The sequence below is a fragment of the Equus przewalskii genome, chromosome 32, assembly GCF_037783145.1.
Source record: "Equus przewalskii isolate Varuska chromosome 32, EquPr2, whole genome shotgun sequence".
NCBI classification, from domain to species: domain Eukaryota; kingdom Metazoa; phylum Chordata; class Mammalia; order Perissodactyla; family Equidae; genus Equus; species Equus przewalskii.
This window is the reverse complement of record NC_091862.1, coordinates 13,324,426-13,347,558: the sequence shown is the minus strand read 5'-3', so window position 1 is coordinate 13,347,558 and position 23,133 is coordinate 13,324,426. Positions and strand designations below refer to the sequence as shown.

The 23,133-nt window shown below is 39.9% G+C and overlaps 1 protein-coding gene across 8 annotated transcripts in view; it reads right to left on the bottom strand.

Moving 5' to 3' along the window:
- Positions 1-467: 467 nt before the first annotated feature.
- IPCEF1 (interaction protein for cytohesin exchange factors 1) overlaps positions 468-23,133 on the bottom strand; it is a 171,673-nt gene continuing 149,007 nt past the window's right edge. For all 8 annotated transcript variants that reach the window (XM_008529096.2, XM_008529099.2, XM_008529097.2 and 5 more), the window contains 2 exons: positions 13,778-13,971; positions 468-5,434 (listed from right to left, as the gene is read on the bottom strand). In XM_008529096.2, coding sequence (XP_008527318.1) covers positions 5,231-5,434; positions 13,778-13,971 — 398 coding nt within the window. In that variant the 3' untranslated portion in view covers positions 468-5,230. The remainder of the gene's footprint in view (positions 5,435-13,777; positions 13,972-23,133) is intronic.

Below are 23,133 nucleotides of genomic sequence, written 5' to 3'. Positions count from 1 at the left end.
TTCAACATTTTCCTTGTTCATTTTTCACAGAAATATCTTATGTGTTTTAAGGAATTTATGTGCCACGGGTTGTAACTTTTATAATCTGCAACGTCAGAAAATTCTCGAAACAAATTGTGGGGGCCTGGTCATGACAAGGGGACTATAACACGCAAGTTGAATTTTGTGGACCAACGACAATTTTGAAAAATATAAATATCTTTCTACTAATTAACATGTAAAGTGAGGGCCATTTGAGAAGAATGCATCATTTTTTGTGAAACTAGATTTCCCTACATAATTAGATCTTTTATTTAAAAATAGAAACAGCTATAGTCTAGAATTGCTTATTTTTGTGAATGCCACCAGAGGGCACCATAACCTTTGCAGAAGATAAGAGCTCAGCCGTCAAACACTTCCCAGGGAGTTTTTTCTTTGAGGAAGAAAAATTGCAGGGCAGAAAATGAACACCACCAGCACATTTCCAATATTTTCCATGTCATTTTACTAGATATATTCTCTCTTGTTTTTAATTTTTTTCTTACAAGTCAATCTTGAAAACATACAGCAAAAAAAAATGAGCCTCTTTTTTCAGTTTAGTCAAAGAAGGTAGGTAACAGATAATGAAAGAACGATGAAATTGAAGGTATCATTTCCACATTAACATCTTGCCCCAAACACCATGCAGTGCTAAAAGTCACATCCCCATCATGCAAGGACATTAAAATGTGCGGTGATTTAAAATCTGGTTTTTATTATGGGATGCTAAACATCTCCATTGGGCATGCTTCCCCTTTGGACTAAAGGTAAAAAAAATATCAATACAGAGCAAGTTAAGTCTCCTCATAAAGAGAAATGGAAGAAGTATTTTTTTTAATGTAGAATCCATTTTAATGTTTTCTGTGTGATCTGTGGTGTATGGGAAAGAGTAAAGATGTGCAGAAGAGGCAAGGAAATTGCTTCCTGCTCACAACATAACCACGTAGCAGTTCAATATCTTGTTCGCTGAGATGGGTGCTTTTCCCTCCCCAAGCCATTTCATAGGGGTTGTTAAAATCTAGTTTCAGGGACTTTTCTTTTTAATTGAAAATTACAAAACCCTAGGCTGGGAAGTCACCTCATGTTTCTAGGACTCGCTTTTTTTGCAAGATAAGTATACAAAAAATTAGAAGGGAGATAAACTGGAAAATCCCAATCAGATATCATATTCTGTTAAACTGAAGAAGAGATGCACCCTAAAACTTCATTTGAATATGGTGGCTCTTCAATGAGTAGTGACTGTTGGATGGGCATCGTCTGTACCTAAATTACTAAATCTTCTGTGTGACTATATCAAAATACCAACTTTCAATGTCACTTCTCTTCAAAAGACTTAAAAGTATATTTCTCTTTATGTTTCATCTCTATGATATTGTCTGTGATTTAAAGGCTATCTGAGGAAATTATTATATGAGAAGAAATTGAATGGAAGTTAAAAGCCTAACCCCTAGTCACTAAGCTCTGTCTGACATCTCCTGACACATTTTGAAAGGAAAACAAAATAAAGGCACTCCATTTCTTTAAATATCTCTCTTTCGTCCAAGGATCTCACAGCGCCTAACAAGCAGTGTGCTTTACAGAAGGAAGGAAAGAAAACATAGAATTGATTAGGTTAGACTCCAACTCACAGTCAGCCCAGCCGCAGGTCACTGCAGGAGGGACAGTAACCTCTCAGGCCATGAGGAAGACCGTGCTCAAGGAAAAGAGGCCCCTCAGGTTTCCAATGGATGACTTCACAAAAGCCACATGGCGTGTGCCCATTTCAGTGCAAAGGCATGCACACACCAAGTCAAACTGCTGGGTCCCAACAGCCACTGTGCAAGGTAAAGGGAGAGGGAAGAGCAAGACTTGGATTCAAGTCCTGGCTGCACCACTTAGGGCTCTCCCCAGGCACCTTGCTTCTCAGAGCTTGTTTCTTCCCTGCTCAAAAGGAGTAAGGATAATCCGCAATCATCCCACACAGACCACTGGGGAGTTGGAGGTGGGAGCCTGAAGCACACCGATTTGCAAACTGGAAAGTGCTATGTAAATATAAGGCATTGGTTTCACATTGAAATCTGATTCCCAAAACAATCTCTTTCTTAGGCTTCCTGGAGTCTTTGTAATAGTATGCGTTAGATTCTTTCTAGGCCTTTGATGCAATGCTGGGATTCAGGCGGAGCTAAGAATTCTTAAAGGCAACAGATACTCTTCAAGTGCCGGACACAATTCAGCATGTACTGCAATGTACCAGCCGGTGAGGGTATGATACCACGCACCAGTCTGGGTCTACAGGCTAGCAATAGGGAGAAGCAGGCCTCCCCAAAACCCCAAAGAAGAGTCTAATTGGGATCTGAATCCACAGCAGGTTTGGACCTGGCTGTGCTCAGAGATTCTCCACTTCCTTCCTGAGTGGCCGCGGTTCTGTGTCATTCCACAGCCGCCAGATCCTGTGCTTACAGCAGCGGGCATAGAAGACTGTGAAACCTCCCCAAGACTATTTCAGAGATGGCCCAATCCCCAGAAATAAATTAGAACTAATCCAGTTTTCTCAATCTCCTTTGGGGCAGAAAAATGGCTTGAGGCCAAGAGAGACTGAGCATCACGGAAACTGTCTCCCACTCTTCCCTCACCCACCTCTTACAGTGAAGGTGGGAAAACATCATGGAGAGCGAAAGCGTTTCCAGAGGGGAAACACTAACGAGCCGGCAAGCGTGCTCTAGAAGAGCAGGGCACAAAATCACACGCAGTTCAGTTTAACTTTCATTTCTGGAGCTTCGGCAAAGTAACTGCTTTAGCTAACAAAGCAAAAACTTCTAGACTAACTTCTCTGAACAATAACTGAAAGGCTTGAGTAAATAATCTCATGGACCCATTTTGCCTTTACATTTGAGTGGTACTAAAGGATTTTACTCTAAAAGCTCAGTGAAATAGGGACTAATGAAAAGCCAAAGTAAAGCACTAAAATGTATTTGCAAGCCCTGGTCAAAAGCTTTTGGAGTGCTTCAATTTAGGAAAAGCTGCTTCGGAGTTTGTAGGTTGGTGTTGCAAACCAGAGGAAGGTGGAAGAACGTTTTACGTCGTGCTATTATTTGTTCCATTGTTACTCCTCCTTCCGTCAACACTTTGTTTACATTCGAATCCCAAACAATCAACGCTCTGATAGAGGCCAATTTCAGAAAGAATCAATGATAATTTCCAGAGTAAAGAGATTAAAGCATTGGCCTCTCAAACCAGAAGCTTCAGGGTCCACGCTGAGGACCTGAGTGGTTCCTTCTCTCCGGTGCAGAGTCAACAGGAAACTCACCAAGGTTCAGGTCCCCTTTGCTTCACGCTCTGTGGCCTCACCCGGCACATTCCACTTAGTGCAGGAACACACAACTGTTTGCTGGGCCACACTGGCTGACATGGCCTCTTATCTTACAGAAGCTTCTAGTACTACAACTTGCTTCCTGTTTTTCTTTTTCTCAATGCTGAGGTTGTTTTTTGTTGACAACGTTTTAGGACTTCTTAATAAAGGTTGGGAAAATACTCAACAACTATTTCCATTTAGTTTGCAGATAAAATTCAGGGGGTTCTTTCCATTTGAATGTCAAGCCACACACTTTGATGCTATAAAGCAAACTGTGTCAATTTGCTAGAGGTCAAGCCAAAATGGGTTTTTGATGGGTTGTGGTTATTCTCGTGGTGAGAAATATTCACAGTGATAAGCAAGTGAAGTCTTTCATATTGTTTCTCTAATAAAATTAGTTCTTTTTAACAACAAACCCTTGAATTTCTATTAGTCTTTAGTCAAAAGACTACATTAGTTGTGCTTCATTTGGTTTGAATTTGTGGGCATAAATGGTATAGAGCTTAAAGTTTATTTACTAGAAGGGATAACCTGAAAAAGTCTTTTTCTGGTTAAGAGAGTGACTTACGACAGACAGAGAAGTCTACACACTCTGGGTTGAGAGAAGAAAGAGAGAAGAGGGAGAAAGAGAGAGAAGCCAGAAAATGAAAGATTGTCAATGCATGCCCCACATTCATCCCACAAGATTTCCTGAGCATTCCTCATACATCATAGTGCAACAGAACTCCAACGAATCAATAGTATTCCTATTATTCTCAAGCAAAAAGTATATACTTTGAAATGTACACTGAGAAAAACATATAATAGTATATCATCTTTTAAAACACTAGCAATTTGAACATCTATAAATAGACTTAAATAACAAACATTTTATATACAGCTATTCACATAGGACACAAATAACACATAGACATACAAAAATAAAACAGTCATGTTTTAACTCTTTTGTCATTTTTGTTGGGGGCTTTTTTGGAGTAAAGATATTTAAACAATTCAGACACCAGAATCATCTTGTCAATCATCTTGATCCCAGGAAACCTGGATATAAATTTATACTGTGCATAGGCACCACACCCAAATCCAAAGGCAGCAAACCTTCTTTGCTGGACTCATTACTATCTCCTACAGAAAAGCTAGGAGGAAGTAGAGGTTCCCAAGTGTAATGAGATAATTTTCTTTAGCTGTTCTACGGAAAGAAATTAATCAGACCTTTCCCCCAACCTGAGTAAAGCGTGACAATATCAAGCTGTCCTTTGAGTGAGTGGAACATAGAACACGTCTCCTCCTTGGGCTCTCCCACATGCTCCTCGCTATGAAGTATTTCTCAACATGGGGAAAAGGCACCACCATTCTGGACCAAAGGCAAGGGATTTGGGTCCCATAATACCACATTTGTCCTGCTCCAGTTGATGCTACAGAAACCATTCCTCCACCCAAAACATGATTTGGAGAACTCAGCTACCCAACCAGGTGGAATTGGACATTCTTCTTTAGGAAAACAGACTATTTCTATGTACAGATGTCCCTGGTCAAAAGTGATCTTTTGTCCATGGAATATTCTATTTCTCTTGAGAGCAAGAAACAGAAGATGCCTGTCTCACATGCCACCTAGAGCCTAGCATAACCAAGAGCTCCCAGCAGGCACACAAAAACTGTTCAACTGGTCTCAACCACTCCAATCTCAGCGGCAGTTCTACAACTGAAACAAGAAGTTCTGCCGCTGTGGAAGTTGGTCCTCACCTAAGATGCATCTTTAGAGGGGGAGCTGATGCTTGAGGAGGAACTGGGTTTCAGTTTTCCTTTACAAGGAAAAATAGAAGCTCTTGCAACATCTTGAAGAGTTGCTTGGTGTAAGATATAAGAGGAGAGAATCCTGGCTTGTCAAATAGAATGTTCAACACGGGCAGAGGAAGGTGGCTTCTCAAGTCCCTCGGGGGTGCCTTCAGGGGCAGACATAGGTGTCCGCTGCTGATAGATGTCCTGGATCAGTAGGGTGTTCATGACCTTCCATTCCCTGTATTTTCTGGCTGTCAGCTTTGGATCATCCAGCAACTGGTTAATCATGGCCAGGTCATGTTCTTTACACTGTCCAAGTAGAAAAAAAAAATGAGAGAATTGGATATAGTGAGTATCTTAATTTTGATAAACCATCTTCAGCCCTTTTAAAAATAAATGCACATATACATTGATCATAAAATTATCAAAGTGTTTTTACATATTAATATTCTAATTCCTACACCAGTCCTAAGAGATACGCAGGACATCTGTTTCTATGTTCTAGCCAAACAGAAGTTAAGTATCCTACCCAAGAGTTAGTGGAAGAACTAGACAGATAGGCAAGGTCTCCTATGTTGCTCTTCCCTGATCAATCCATTATTCTACACCATGGTACTATTTCCATCTCAGTGTGGGCATTATTCCTCTTATAACTGTGTAATTACAATTGGACCATCCAAACTTGACTAAGTAAAATTGGGACATAGTACTTTACCTAAGACATAAGGTAATACAAAAATATTTTTTTATGTTTTATTCATTAAATTATCTTAATTTTCAAATAAATCACACCTGTTTATTCCATGAATGTACGCACAATAAATATACAGGCTATCTTTTTGTTCAAAGAAGAGATTACTGACCTTCCATCAAAACAGTATGTATTCCAAAGATATGTATTCCAAAGATGCTAATAGATCAACAATCTACTCATATTATTGACCCTGCCTCCTCTATAACCACTGATACGCATTTCTGAAATGTCTGGCTCAGGTTGGGGGAATTTTCTGTAGTCGAGGAATGAGATGCATCAGCATTCAAAAAAATCACTCAGCCCAGACAATTTTATCTCAGATCTACTCCTGTTTCCTCCATGCCTATGACCATAATCCTAATTTTGGATATAAAGTCCAATATATCACATCTGCTTTTACAGCTTCCTAAGTGAGGTCCCTGACTCTAATCGCCACTGTAAACCCACCCTCCACATGGCCATGCAGGAGATCCACCTGAAATGCTGAGTTCTCTTAATGGTTTCCCCTTCACGTCCAGGGTTCCATGGACTCAAGCTCCATTTACTGATCCTCCACTTCCTTCTTACTTTCCACTCTAATAGTGTTGACGTGAATTTTCTCCCCCACTCAATGCTGGCTCACAGCGCCATGATGTTCTGCCACATGGAGAACATTTCTTATCTTTCTTCACCCGATGAACACTAATTCCTAGAATTGCTTTCACCTGGAACAATTTCCAATTTTTCTTTACCGGATTTTACTATAACTTATGAATCTATACTCAATTCAGGCATGATATTCTCCAGAAAGTCTTTTCTGAACCCCTAAATAGGACTGAGAAGCTGTTTTTTATGTTCTCATGCATTCTAATACTTAGAGCCTTCTTAGAACCTACCATATTATACTGAGATGTTTGTGGATCTGTCATGCCACCTATTCTAAAGCTTCTTAAGGAAGGAGACAGGAAACATGTTATTCATTCTCTGTATTCCCTGTATATAACACAATGCCAAGGGCCAGGCAGACACTCAATACATGTTCATTATTGAACCAATCTCTCTGCCTACCCCAGGACAGCCTGGGCATAGCTAGGACTTCACAACCGTGCTCACTGGTTGCAGTTCAACGTCATGAGCACTGCCATTAATGGACTTTCACTACTATCCAGTAATCATATTTTCTTGACCCTTTTCTCTCCCACTCTCCCAAATGACTATTGCAAAACTTCCCATCTCTCCTCAAACCTCCTCCCCTATCCTCATTTGCAGCTGATGAGAAATTTTTGAGAAAATGCTAACAATCAGAAAAGTACTTCTCCCAGGTTCCTACTGCCCACTACCTATATCAGCACAAATATTTGCTGCCTTCCTTGATGTGCATTTGGATGAAATATCCGTGCTTCCAGCAAAGGCCAATCTCTCCACTTGTGCACTATTGCCCCCTCTCAAACTCAAGGAACTCACTCCAGCAATCCTTCCCCCTTTCCTGTGACTCATCGATTTCCCCTCTCTGTGTAATCATTCTCACTGGCATCCATGCATGTTCTTATTTTAAAAGCTCTCTCGACCCCACATCCCTGTTCCAGCTAATGCTCCACTTTTCTCCTTGTCTCTAATGTCCCTGTGCCCATTCTTTTAACACACCCACTCTCATCAGGCTTCTTCCCCACTGTCCCACCAAAACTCTTCTTGTTAAGGCCATCAACGACCTCCGCGTTGCTAACTCCAATAATCAGTTAGTCCTCTTTAACTTCTTTACGAAAAGCATCTAATTTTGACTACTCTTTCTTCAAATACTTTCATCATGTTGCTTTTGTGACACATTCTCCCCATTTTTCTCGTCCCACAATAGCTGCTTATTCTCAGTCTCCTTTGCTGGTTCACCTTGTCTCCCAATCTTTGAACATTGGGGCACCCCGGGGATTCAGCTTTTAGCCTCTCCGCTGTTCTGTCTACATTCATGCTCTTGGTAATCTCATGCAATCTCTCCCATTCTCCCTGTATACTGAGGGTCCCAAATTTATCTTGCCAGACTTACCTCTCCCCTGAACTCCATACTTGTCTGTCTAAACTTCCTCTTCAGCAGCTCCACCTGGACACCTCATAGGCATCTCAAATGTAACATGTCCAAAACTAAGTTCCCGTTATTCTCAACACCCACACACCCCACCAACTCTCAATACACCCTGAAACCTGCTCTCACCATAGCCTTCTGCAAAGCACTTGTTGGCAACTCCATCTTTCCAGTTGTTCAAGCCAAACATTGGAGTTATCCTTGACTCCTCCTCTCACTCCCAATCTACCAGCAAACTCTGATGGTTCTCCCTTCAAAATGCATCAAACTATGGCACACCACTGTTCAGAACTGTCCAAAGTCTTCCTGACTCACTCTGAGTAGAATCTGAGGGATTTGCAATGGCAGTAAGGCACTACAGGATATGATCCCCCAGTGTCTCTCTCACCCACTGCTGCTGGCCCTGTCCCCCACCCACTACTACACTCCAGCCACACACTGACCTCCTTGCTCTTCCTTAAACTTGCTAGGCATACTCCCACCCCAAGGGATTTGCATTTTTGTTCCTTTTGCCTGGAACTTTCTGTCTTAGATAGCCTCCCTTTTTCAGATTTTACTCAAATTCCATCTTTCAAAGAGGCTTTTCATGTCTATCCTAGTTAAAAATCAATCCCTCAACATTCTTTAGTCCCCTTCTCTTCTATTCCCTATCAAATCTATCATCACTTGGCATACTATAAAATTTGTTTATCTTGTTTATTTCTTCCTCTACCTTAAAGGTAAGCTTCATGAGGGCAGGCATTTTTGTCTGGTATGTCCACTGCTATAACCCTAAGTGCCTGAAAGAATGGCTGACACACAGTGAACATTCACTAAATACTTGTTGAAAAACGAATATATGAAATAAGAAATGAATGAATCAATCAATTTGCTTTTTAATCTTTTTTGCATCATGAACCCCATGTAGAATCTGAGGAAATCCTCTCCATAAACAAACACACAAGAATGTTATACGTATATACATGCACAGCCATGTACCGCATAACGATGTTTTGATCAACAACAGATCGCATATATGACAGTGGTCCCATAAGATTAGTACCATATAGCCTAGGTGCGTAGTAGGCTACCCCAACTAGGTTTATGTAAGTACACTCTATGTTGTTCAAACAACACTGAAATTGCCTAATGATACATTGCTCAGAATTGTCCCTGTTGTTAGGCAATGCATGACTGTATATGTTTTATCCAAATGAGGTATCTGGTCATAGATGATTACAAACATTAGTGGCACACAAATGTGCTATTTGTTCTCTACAATTAGCTTTAACTTATGTTTTGTTTGGGTTGTGTTATTGCATTTTCTTTTTTCTTCTTTCCCTGTTTCTAAATTGGTCAGAATAATATGGATTTCAGGGGAAATGTACCACACATATAGTAGTCTGAGTGGTGAGATTTATAATTATGAATCAAGAGAGCAAGGATGTGGTGATAGATGGAAGTCACAAGGTATGTTTGCGTTTCAGGAAGGGGAGAAAAATTGTGCAGTAGGAAAGTAACCAAAGAGCAATAAGAAGCAGTTGACCAGGATCCAGAAGCAGAGGAAAGGAAGGTTAAGTAAGTGGGTCACTAGCAAGGATTGCTGGTAGAAAGCCCAGCACAGCCAAGAGAGTTTTCTTTCTTCTCTCCGAGTTCTCAACATCAACGCTTCAGAAAACAATCTTTCCCCAAAACACAATATGCTTTCATCCTCTGATATCACCACAGTGCCATTCATATGAAGTTATTTAAGGAGTTCTACTTTGTTCTTAAGAAATGTTGACATCAGCTTCAGAGGGAGATCCTAATATTTTTTGAAAATATAAAATAAGATCTTTGCAGATTAATAAAATTTAGAGAACTGATTTTTGTAAAGGCAACAATGAATTAGCCACCCTCTAAATCTGATAAAATCTTTTAGGAAAGGGTCTCTTCCACTCTGCACTAGCACTTCACATATGGTTTTTAGCTCTAAACAACTCAAATTTATTACTCTTTGGCTCAAGTCTCTGCTAGCTCTTTTACAGATTAAAAAAAAAAAAAAAAAAAAAAAACCTGTAGACAAGAATAAAGAGGAAGGAAATTAATGAATCAACAGAACTTTCTGAGCTCCTTCCTAAACCCGGCACCCCAGGGGTCAGCAGCATCCCACAATGGCCCCGCTTCTCCCCACTGGAGCCTCCTAAAAGGCTCACCAAATGCTTTGAACTACTTTTACAAGATTCTCCTTGTTTTCTGGCAAGCAGGCAGGATTTGGTAGGGTTTCCAAAAATACCGTGAAACAGTGAATGGTGTACTTTCATTTTTCACTCCAAATATTCAGTACATGGTTTGACTCAAGACTTAAGCACTGGAAACACGTTCTGTCAGAGCACTTAAGGGGAAAGAGGGGTTTGTTCCTCTTTTGACACAGGCCAGAATAACCCTGGGAGAAAATTGCAGTTGGACCCAGTAATCATTCATTTAATGAAGACAAGCTTAGCCAAAACTCAGGGGATGTTGAGCTATCAGAAATTCCTAAAAATCTACATTTAGTGAATGACATGATAGTCTGCTCCACCTCCCAGAAGGATTTCTGTAAAGAGCACTCATTCCAATACAATCCCAGTGCAAGGATTCTTCTTTATTTATGGATTGTGCCTATCACAAATATAAACATTGTTACAACAGTTTCCTTATTTCTGCATGAAACTCTATCGTCTTTGCTTGTCCACACTCCAGCTTTGAAGTATTTTTAAAATAAAAATTTATATTGCAATATACTATACATAGAGAAAAGCCCACATATAATCAGGTTTGTGCTTGATGAGTTATCACAAGATGGATACATCTGTGTAACCATCACGGAGGTCAAAAAAGAACCCTTACTTGGCTCCTCAGAAGCTGTACTATGGTCTCTCCCAGTCGTATCCTCCCCTCCTCCTTAAAGGCAACCACTAGGCTGACTGCTTTGAATTTTAAAGATAGCTAAAATAAAATTAAAGATAGTTAAAATAGGGGCCAGCTCCATGGCCAAGCGGTTAAGTTTGCGCGCTCCGCTGCGGCGGCCCAGGGTTCTGATCCTGGGCGCGGACATGGCACCACTCGTCAGGCCACGTTGAGGCAGCGTCCCACATCCCATAACTAGCAGGACCAGCAACTAAGATGTACAACTGTGTACCGGGAGGGGGGGGGGGAGATAAAGTAGAAAAGAAAAAGAAAAAAAAAAGATTGGCAACAGTTGTTAGCCCAGGTGCCAATCTTTAAAAAAAAAAAGAAAAGATAGTTAAAATAAAATAACTCTTACAGCATTTTGACTGAATAAACATACATGAGCCAAATCATCTCTCTCCAATGGATAGGTTGATGTGATTTTTTTTCTTTTTTTTAAGAAGGCCAATTTCCACATCATCATGGCATCCTACCTCCTGATGAGGTTCATAGGACCACATAACATAGGTTACATTTCACTCACCCCAGCATTACACTTTTGTGAGGCCCGCGGAATCTGTGGAAAGAGCTTCCTTCTGGGAATATACAGAAAGAGCAGTTCTTCAGCTGGGTGTGGTAGACAGCCCTGAGGGGGCCCCAATGTTCCTGCTCCCTGGTACTCATGCCCTTGTGCAATTCCCCTCCTTGAATGTAGGCTGACCTAGTGACTTGCTTCTAATGGATAGAGTACTATAATGTAACATGGTATCACTGCTGAGATTAGGGCATGATCCATCTTGCTCACTCACTCTTGATGTCTTACTTGCCAGCTTACATTTTGGGAGCCGCCCTATGAAGAGGATCACAGGGCAAAGAACTGGGGGTGGCCTCCAGCCAACAGACAGGGAACAACTGAGGCCCTCAGTCCAACGACCTGTGAGGACCTGAATCCTGCCAACAACCAGATGAGCAAGCTTGGAAGCATCCTCCTCCAGTGGAGGGATGAAATGCAGCCCCAGCTGACGCCTGGGTTGCAGCCCTGTGAGAGACCTGGAGGCAGAAGTATCTAACCAAGCCATGCCCAGATTCCTGACCCACAGAAACTGTGAAATAATAAGTTTTTATTGTTTGTAGTTGCTAAATTTGGGGGGTATTTTGTTGCCTACCAATAGATAACTAACACAAGGGAGAAAAGAAAAAGAGGCTGAATTCATCAATTCCATGGCCATAGCTCATGGATAAAGCAGTCATGGAGAACCATATGGGCTGATAAAACCTTCGAATTCTTTGTACAAACCTGGCCTTCCAGTGGCCAGGTCAGGGCGTGGTCCTGTGGAGGTGTAGAGGTCTAAGATTGCTGCTCTGTAGAAATCTGAAACCACAGTCCTTCACTTTCTAGAAATGGCCTGAACTGCCCATCCTCTCCCCAGCCTCTATTTGCTGTTTCTCCCAACATGGACTGCAACATCTCATCCACTGATATACATTTGCCTAGGCCAGTTTCTCCTCCTTGAATGCTCTTCCCTTCTGTTCCTAATATTCTTTATCTCTTACCCATGACAACTTACAGTTGTCAGCACCTCCATGACATTGTCCCTAATGGCCTCAGATAAGCAGCCACTCCCTCCTCTGGGTTACCAAAGCACTCCAAGCTTGTATCAACTACAGTACTAACTGTTCCTCTCTGTTTCCATTGTCCGGTGGGGTCCACTCAATGGTCCCAGTGCCCTAGAACAGTGCCTGGCACACAGCAAGGTTCGGGAAATAATTGTTCAATGAAAAATGTATTCACTTGGATCAGTTATAAGACAGCAAAATTCCAACATACTATGGCATATTGCATTCGATGACCAAACATATTTACCAACCCTATACATACTGTGGAATGTAACATATTTGCCTTTGAAATGAATGCTAGTGATATCTTTCATCATTAAATATTAGGGAATTTCTCTTCCTTTTATTTTCTTTGTATAATTAAAACACACCTTTGTCTGTTATTTTTCGGCCTCATTTTTGCGGCCTTTTGGGGTGCTTGGGTCTTCTATTGACTAACGGGGACACCTGATGAAGAGTCACCCAGCCATCTCTTTGTAGCTTTGTCCTTTGATTGCTGATATTTTTTTTCCTGGAAAGGGACTCAAATTCTTGATGCAAAAGGACATGTACAAAACAGAATTAAATTGCAGGATCTATCAAGGCTTTTCAGAATCTATAAATCTAATTCAAGGCTAATTGTAATTCAGGCTAAGTCAAGACAATTTTACAATGTATCCTGGTATCCTCCTGTTCATACTATTATCTAAATGTGAAAGCAAGATGCTTTTGTTAGGAAGAACCATTTTAGTTACAGGAGGCCCTGAAAATAATTTCAGTATGTCCTGTACACTGTCCCTCATTTCCATTGTGAAATCATTGCTGGTCTATTATGATGAAGTGTATATTTCCCACTGCCTTGTTTTCACGGTGTTTCTTGGCTCCAGAGCATACAGCTCAGAGTCACTAAGTCTTTGCTGTATCTGAAATCTAGAAATGTTCTTCTGGATGTAATACAGAAGAAGCCACCCTTAATAAGGCAGGAGAAATCTCAAGATCTTATTAATATTACTGTTTATTCTCACGAGTTGACCATCTTAAGCTCTCATCAACGTTTACTGTGCTAGGTAAAAGGATTAAAAAATCAAATTACACACAGTCTTTTTAGGAGCTTAACATCTGAAATTTTATCCCAGAGTGAATGTAAAAATCAAGGCCTACTGTAGAAAACTGTGTTGGATGCTATCGCATGAATGTTCCAGTGCTTTAAGAATGCAGGGGTCATCCCATCCCATAGAGATTATATTTGCTGTTTCTGCCCTCCCCTCCACCCATCTGTGCTTAACATGAATCTCTCTGCAGAACCAGCCATTCCTCGCCATGCATCCACAGAGTTCATCCACAAGCTGAAATAATTTACCTTTAATGTGCTATTCAAGGTTCGGATTTTGTGGAGTTTCTCATTTATGGATGGATTTTTGCACCGCTTGACAAAGGACTTTCTCAACTCTTTTTTGGTGGAAGGTCGACGGTCCCCAAGAGGAGAGAGACTAGCTTGCTCTAGTGATTTGTAGAGCTTCTCCATTTCATCATCTTCAGACACTTTTGTTTCTTCTGCCAAAATGAAAAAAAAAAGCAATAACAATAAATCCAGTTAAAATCAAGAAGAGAACATTGAACCCTGTGGTGCTAAAAGAAGGCCCTGCTGACACCTTGATCTCAGACTTCCAGCCTCCAGAATTGTGAGACAATCAATATTTGTTGTCTAAGCCACTGAGTTGATGATGCTTTGTTGTGACAGAGCCACGTTCCCTTCGAAGACCCTAGGGAAGGGTCTGTTTCAGCCCTCTCTCCTGGCTTCTGGTGGTTCCTTGGCTTGTGGCAGCATAATTCCCATCTTCACATACTGTTTTCCCTGTGTACATGTCTCTGTATCCAAATGTCTCTCTTTATAAGGACACCAGTTACATATTGGATTAGGGCTCAGCTTACTGTCCTCATCTTAACTAATTACATCTGCAACAACGCCCTTTCTAATAAGGCCACATTCTAAGGTACTGGCGGTTAGGATCTCAGCATAGGAATTTTGGAGGGACACAACTGAACCCATAATAGTCTACCATCTAGGACCCCAAAATTCATGTCCTTCTTACATGCAGAATACATTCAGCCTATCCCAACATCTCCAAAACTCTTAACGCATTCCAACACCAACTCTAAGTCCAAAATCTAGTCCAAATATTCATCTAAATCTGTTATTGGTAAGACTCAGGGAATGAGTCATCCTGTGGCAAAATTCCTCTCCATCTGTGAACCTGTGAAACCAAACAAGTTATCTGCTTCTAAAATACAATGGTGAGAAAGGCAATCCCTAGCAAACTAATACACACCCTAAAGATCAAAAAAGTTGCTCCAGATGGCTTTCTAATGTCCTTCCTAGAACTGCCCTTTGAGAGAAGGACTCTGCCTGTGGTCTGTGGCTTTGAGCAGATAATGATCACTATTCACGCTGTCACACACCTCCACTCCCCTTCTTAACTGTGCCTTGCCAGCTTCAGCCCCAGTGCTCCTAGTGAAGCACTCCACCCAGGATTCAAGGGGGACCATATGTGCTAGGCTAAGCCAATGGCCAGTCCATTGTGCTGCCCACAGTCATTGACTCAGGGAGGAGCATGTGTTTCAGGTCAGGCCAATCTGGATCAGAGAAACTCAGTTCCAAGGCTCTGGTTTGGGTATCAGGGAAGCAATCTCTTTTTATTCCTAAACTGAGCAGTGTGATGATGAGGGCTGGAAGCTTCTTGGAATCATCCTAAGAATTATGAGAATGGAGCCAACCCACAGTACACTGAGCTGAGACGTGGAAGACCATTGGAGGCCTCTCAGCTTATGGGAGCTTATACATTGCCTTTGTTAGGATACTGTGGGTGTGGTTTTCAGTCATATGCAACTGAAAGGATCTCAAATGAAACAGAAAGTTACTCAAAGACAATCCACATCTCTTGAGGTTGCTTTAATTTCTTACTAAGAACTTCAGTCCTTTATGCCTTCATTCTCTGAAAATGATCTTGCAAAAGATACACAATGAGATTTCTTTTCCACCATGTACTCCTTAGCGTCTACACATTTCATTTTTTGTCCTGAGAATGAGCTTGATGGAGGACCATATAAAGTATGGCATTCAGAGGAACCGGAAAAAGAGGCCTCTCCAAAGAGGAGAACAAAGCACACCATAGCTATCTATGAGCATCAAAATCTAGCAAACTTCACTTACTTTGCAGTTTACTTTTGTAAAATGAGAAATCTTTAAGCAACATTAGTTTTCCTCCATTTATGGCCAGAAAGTCACCACAGGTGTTGCCAATACTGTTTCATTAAACAGAAAGCAATGATGTTGGACTGACTTTACTACGGACTAATTACAGCATTGGTCAGTAAACCTCTTTGTTCTCTACCGAAACAGTCTCAAAAAAGGGGGAAATATTCAAAATTACATTTGAACACAATTAGACATTTTGGTTCAAGCCATGTGCTAACATCAACAATGGGTTTCTGTCAATAAGCACATGAAAAGATCCACAACAACATCCGTCATTAGAGAAACGCAAATCAAAACTACAGTGAGATACTACTTCTCACCGACCAGTATGGTGCAAATGAAAAAGACAGACAATAATTAAGTGTGGGGAAGAATGCGGAGAAACTGGGTCCTGTATGCATTACAGGTGGGAATGTAAAATGGAGCCGCCACTTTAGAAAACGCTTTGGCGCTTCCTCGAAATGCTAAATGTAGAGTTATATGACTCAGCCATTCCATGCCTAGGTATATACTCTAAGGAATTAAAAACATACATTAACACAAAACTTGTACTTGAATGTTCATAGCAGCACTATTCATAGAGACAAAAGGTTGGAACAACCTAAAAGTTCATCAACTGAAGAATGGATAGCAATGAAAAGAAATGAAGTACTGATACATGCTACAACATGGATGAACCTTGAAAACATTCTGCCAAGTAAAATAAGCCAGCCACAAAAGACCACATACTGTATGAGTCCATTTACATGAAATGTCTGGAATAGGCAAATCCATAGAGACAGAAAGTAGATTAGTGGTTGCCTGGGCACAGGAAAGGAGAATCAGAGCTAATGTGGATGAGTTTCTTTCCGTGATGTTGAAAGTGTTCTCAGATTGTGGAGAGAGCTGCACAACTGTGAGTATAGTAACCACTGAACTGTGCATTTTTATGTGTGAGTTTTATGTTGTGTGAAATATATCTCAATAAAGCTGTAAAAAACGTAGGCTTTTATGAGATTATCATGATAACTGATGATACTTGCACAGGAGAAATACTAAGCATGGTAACAGCCCAAGAGTTAAGCTGGAGACATTAGGAAATCTTAAGAAACTTAAATGAAAAGACATCTGACTCTTAGAGAGAACATCAGAATTGAGGACTCTGGAAGTGTTCAGATATACAAGAAGATGATAATTTTGTATGTCTTTTTTTAAAGCTAGGCAGGTAGGAATCAACTTTGAAGAAAGCCTAAATACACAGCGTTTGGTATCACAGTGTTTTTTAAGTAAGTGATATATATTTAACAAACTTCAAGAAGCAAACCAAACAAGTATATAACAAGATAAATAGAATAGATCCTTTAAATTTCTCTGTGTTCCACAAGCAGTTCAGTTGTGCTACTAAAGGTTGTGATAGAAAATAAAATTACTTTTGACTAATATATTAATTTGTAATTATGTTAGAGTAAAATGATTATATTAAGACCACACATCTAATTCAACAGATATTAAATTGGTAAAGAGGAAAATATCTTTAGAATTTTAGAACAACATGGCATAAAATACATTCCCTAAATGAAAAATAAATAGGACTCCCATTTGGGATAATTTTATTACTATTTAATATATTTATATAGGTAGATATTATCTTTATGTTAAAGACATCAGAGGTTGTCTTCCACACACACACACAAATTCCTTACCCTAACTTAAACTTTGGTGTATTAGCCATGAGGACATGGTTATGCCTGTGTGTGTGGAGTGTGAATGCCTGTATAGTGTGTGTGTGTGTGTGTGTGTGCGTGTGTATAACTTGATCTTCCAAGAAAAAGTGGAACTTTAAAATTAACACACTTTAACAAGATAAAGTGGACTTGTTGAGAGTACTGAAAGTTAGTACAGAATTCACCTAAAATATGACCAAATAACATCCAAAAAATGAACACTTTGTTTGGATTCACTTAGAAACTGGAGATAATAATAAGGAGTGAGTACGTTCAGATAAGGGTAAAGCTGTTGGAGAAATGGAGGAAAAAATGAATGGCAAATTACCACTATGTTCTTGCCTCTCAGCCATCTATCTCTTCTCAGAGGAATCCTGAAACTGAAAGACTATAGGTCTGACCTCTAATAACCTGATTCTGGAATCACCTGCAACCATAAGGACAATAAAATAATAAATGATGATGGTTGGAGTCAAGAAAATACACTTATTGGCTTTTTTTGTGTCATAATCTGAGAGATGTACAACATACCACTAGATACTCAGGGGACACACCTGTGATCCAACCATGTCCACTAGCCAGGGACGTCATATTGTTTTTACGGCTGCTCATGGCTGATGCTTACGTCTTCACAGGCCTGTAAAATGAGCATCCAATAATAATGGAAGCAGATGATAAACAGAATCATAGGACAAAAGAGAACCCAAAGTGTCTAAGTGCACAATAAAACACAGCTTGCACCTGACCCCAAAGCAGAGGTGAGAGTCCTTTGCAATCACTATAGGGAAGACTAGCGCTGGCTTGTTAACTCAGCAGGGCTATCCCTGTACCTTTAAGAGGCTTCTCCATAAAGTAATATTTTTTAAATCTCCCTCTCATCTTTTTATCTAAATATTTTTCTAAATTATAATTTCATATTAGAAAGCACTAGATTATTTCTCGCATTTTACCAGATTGTAAAAAGAGCCAGAAAAAAAGATTGGCAGGAAAGACCACTGGTCTCTCTTCCATTGGAAACAGAAGCCAAGTTAATTATTTCCACCTCTCTTGTCTTCTGGAGCAACGTAAACGAATCTTGTCTGACAGTCAAGTGTTTCTAATGCAATTGCTATCCTTCCTCTCAAGAGGATATTTTACTCTTCTAACATAAAATAGCAGGACTTTAATTCCCTTCACCACATGAGGCACTTTATAGTCTATCTCATCTAGCCTCCCTGTGTTTGCCAAGGAAGATAAAAACTATTTTTATTTTATGGATGAGAAAAAAGTGGGGATTCTTGAAAACCAGTAAGTGACCTTTCCAAGATGTAAATCAGTGATGGAAGTAAGAGTAAAAGCTCAGTTCCACACTGTGCAGGCCCGTGGGCTTCTAAGCCAGTCTTCTCAAACTCTAACAGGCAAACAATCATCTAGAGATCTTGTTAAAATGCAGATTCTGACTCAGTCCGTCTGGGATAGTGCTGACATTCTAAACTTTTAACAAGCTCCTAGGTGATGCCAGAACTGCTGAGTCTCAAGGCTAGCAAACTTTCCCCAAACTTAAGTCAACAATCCAATGATTTAGACTCAAGAGAGGAATGGTGTTGTTGATTTTTTAATAAGATCTTTCTTGGTGACATTAGCAAACGAGACAAAACAAGATTTAACTAATGGTTAGAAGTTCACTCCTTTCCAAGATTATGTCAAATGAATGTGCTACTCCCTTCTCATCCTCCTACGTATCCCAGCCTATTGTCTGCTTCTGACAGGACAGGCATGCTCCAGTAGGTCCAGAATTTGGCTGTTGAGAACACTGTATGCAGATTATCTCTTTAAATGCTGTATTTTCAACTTTGCCTCCCCCGCTATCTTATTTTTGGTGTTTCCTTGTGCTTTCTAGAATGTGGTTTTTATTTTCTCTTCAGAACATAAATGCTGGCTTCAGGAGACCGGAGGGGAACTCATATACTATATTTCATATCAGAATTTGAAAGGAAACCTTTTTGAGATTGGAAAAGTCTAAATGATGTCCCAAGGAAGGTAATGTTAGTTCCCAAACATGAAACACTTGGAATAGCTTAGGTGGAAAACAGTATTCCCTGTTTCATGTACGATGTTTTAAGTGTTTGCAAAAGGAAGACGATGGAAGGCACTTGTTACAGAGAGAAGAAATAACTGCATAGTCATTTGGACATTACCTATAGCCTTTAAGACTTTATGAACGTTATTTATTATAGCACCTGATGCCAAAAGATCAAAAGTATTTTACAGGCTTCCTTTAATTAGTGATTCTGATAACTCTACATTATATTGTAGCAAAAAACAGGATCGTAATGACAAATTTAAATTATATAACAAGGATAAATCTGGACAACTCGTTTTAACAGTAAGGATAGTACTAAGCAAGAACATTAGCATAGTATAACTTTGAGGCAGAGATCACCTATTTCTGCGTCTGCTGCAGAAAGATAGCTATCAGGTACTGAGTTTTTACTATGTGACAAACACTGTGTTAACTGCTACACCAACATTATCTCATTATCTTTGTAACAACCCTATGAGGAAAGTATTATTAACCCTGATATAAAGGACAGAAGGTCAAGACATAGAAAGATAGAAACCCTTGACCAAAGTCACAAGGAGACAAACCTAGGTTATGACCAAAGCTCATAGCCTTGCACACTATGCTATACTATAATTATACTTGATGTGCTTTCTTTTGAATAATGCTCAGTGAAGAAGATTTCAAATCAGGCAATACACAGATGGTAGCTGGTTAGACTGGACAGGCCAAGGCTCAGATCCCTGCTCCCACTACTCTATCTTCCAAAGGAAAAATCTCCACTCAGAGCCTCTGCTTCTAAGGCACCCAGGTTTTATACCTCAAACTCAGTTTTCACAGGGCCACAGGGACCAGAACCTAGGACAGGAAATTTACAAGCTGGCCAGCAACCTAAGACACAGGCTGGATAATCAGATTCTCTGCTTGGGCATTTGAACTGAGCACCTGGGGATAACGAACCAGTTCCAATCAGGATCAGAAGGTAAGAGTCACAGTCATGGTAAGCTGGCCCTGCGTAAAACAAAGGTCTAAGTGCCTAGAAATAGAGAACACAAAGTTGGGAGAATGGTAGTTGGAAGAGAGGTGATTAAAACAAAACAAGATGGCAGACAAAAGAAATGGTACCAGTGAGAAATCAGATTGAGAGAGAGCATCCAACTATAAAGCTAGTATTTTTACTTGTGCTCTTTCAAGTCTGAGAGAAGAGCAGTTGTTTCATTTTTATTCCCCTCATTTTTCTATATTAACTTTACCTTCTCTGCCAGAGTCATGTACCTATTTTCTTTTGGGTGTTTGATGTTTCTGTTAAGTAAGCCAACTCAATGCTCTTCTACTGTATTACTCCTTTTACTGATAAGAACAGTTTACTGGACGATCTTTAATGTTGTTCTTTTGTTTTGTTAATATTGCATTGTTTGGCAGTGATTTTTGGAAAGACTCTTAGGTTGAGTCCACTGCCCAAGCATCTCATAAATAGCTTTACATTTGCTTTTTTTTTTTTAAAGAGGTGAAAGATCTGTACACCGAAAACTATAAAACATTGTTGAAAGAAATTGAAGAAGACACAAAGAAATGGAAAGATGTTCTGTGCTCTTGGACTGGAAGAATTAACATCATTAAAATGTCCATACTTCCTAAAGCAATCTATAGATTCAACACAATCCCTATCAAAGTTCCAACAACACTTTTCACAGAAATAGAACAAAGAATCCTAAAATTTACATGGAATGACGAAAGACCCCGAATAGCCAAAGGATTCCTGAGAAAAAAGAACAAAGCTGGAGGTAGCACACTTCCTGATTTCAAAATATACTACAAAGCCGTAGTAACCAAAACAGCATGGTACTGGCACAAAAACAGACACACAGATCAATGGAACAAAATTGAGAGCCCAGAAGTAAACCCACACGTTTATGGACAGCTAATATTCTACAAGGGATCCAGGAGCATACGATGGAGAAAGGAGAGTCTCTTCAATAAATGGTGTTGGGAAAACTGGACAGCCACATGCAAAAGAATGAAAGTAGACCATTCCCTTACACCATGCACAAAAATCAACTCAACATGGATTAAAGACTTGGATGTAAGACCTGAAACCATGAAACTTCTAGAAGAAAACATAGGCAGTTCACTCTTTGACATCAGTTTTAGCAGCATATTTTCAAGTCCCATGTCTGACCGGGCAAGGGAAACAAAAGAAAAAATGAACAAATGGGACTACATCAAGCTTTACATTCTTTAAACAAAGATTCCATTTCTTCGTAAAATGAATTCTTACAATCCTATGAGCACCCAGGATTAGGCGAAATATTTAAAGTAGACATAAAATTTCTATATCTGAACACATCCTAAAAAAACAAAAAAATATTGGCATGCACACAAAAAAGGCATTTGGCCAGGTTTTTCTTTCTTTTTAAAATATATTTGTGAGGTGGAGTTTCAATGGGAAAAAAAAAGTCAGAAAATTGCCTAAAACCAGGGATAAAAATCCAATGCACTGTAGATAAATATGTCGACCTTGACTCCACAAACTGCTGGATCCATCAGTCATGTGGATCCGTGATGGAGACAAGTGAGTGCAAAATATAAAAATGGAAGATTCAGAAGGAGCGGAGGAATGGACGGGGCCACTTCAGGACAGGAACAATGAAGCGAGAGGAAGGAAGAAGTTACCTATGTCAATTTCACTAAGCAGAAAATGAAGGCTTGGAGCAGATAAATGCTCTTGCCTTTTAAGACGGAGCTCTATTTGCCTTATCTCTATGACTACAGTTTAGTGTGATCTATAATTACTTGCATAACACCCTTATTTTCGCCTTATAGAAAACCCTCAGTGTACATATTTAGAGTTGCATATTTAAATACAACCATTACATTCCTACCTGCAAACCTTTTTCCAGGAAATGATAACAATCCTACATAGTTGCAATTATATTTAATAATACAGGAGACTGGATGTGCTGGAAAACTTATGACTCATCCTTGATGCCTTTCTTTCCCCTACACATTTGATCCATACATTTATTCAATTCATCCATCAAATATTCTTTGAATGTCCACTGTGTGCTAGGGCAGTGCATTTTAGAAACTAGAGATAGACTAAAATAGGCAAGAATTTCATGAATCTTACATTCTTACATTTTATGTTTACAATATCCCAAATATGTGTATTTTTTTCCTGCTCCTTCCCCCATTGCTACTACCTTAGTCCAGGCCACCATCATTTCACTGTTAGCCTGTTTCAACAACTACATAACTGGTCTACTTCAGCTTCCTAAGATCCATTTTCCATGTAGGGCAGTGATTTTTTAAAAATATAAACCACACCATAACACTCCCCAGCTTCAATTCCTCCAAAAACATCCCCTTGCACTTAGAACAAAACCCAAACACCTTACAGGATCTGCTAATTGCCACATAAGCCAGCTGTGACCAAGTTCTCCAATCTCTTCCTGTGCTTCCCCTGCCCACTGTATTCCAGCCACACTGGATTTCCTTCTGTTTCTGGACCTCAAAATTTGTTTCAGTGCTCAAGCCCTTATACTTTATTTTCTTTCTGTCTAGGTACTTTGCCAGCTGTGGTTCACATGTGTAGGTTCTTTTTTGCCATTCAGTTCTCAGATCAAATGTCACCTAACAAAAGGTGGGAGGTCATTACCTATTGTACATCTCCAAGCCCTCCCCTGATCTCCAGACACATATATCAACCGCTTACT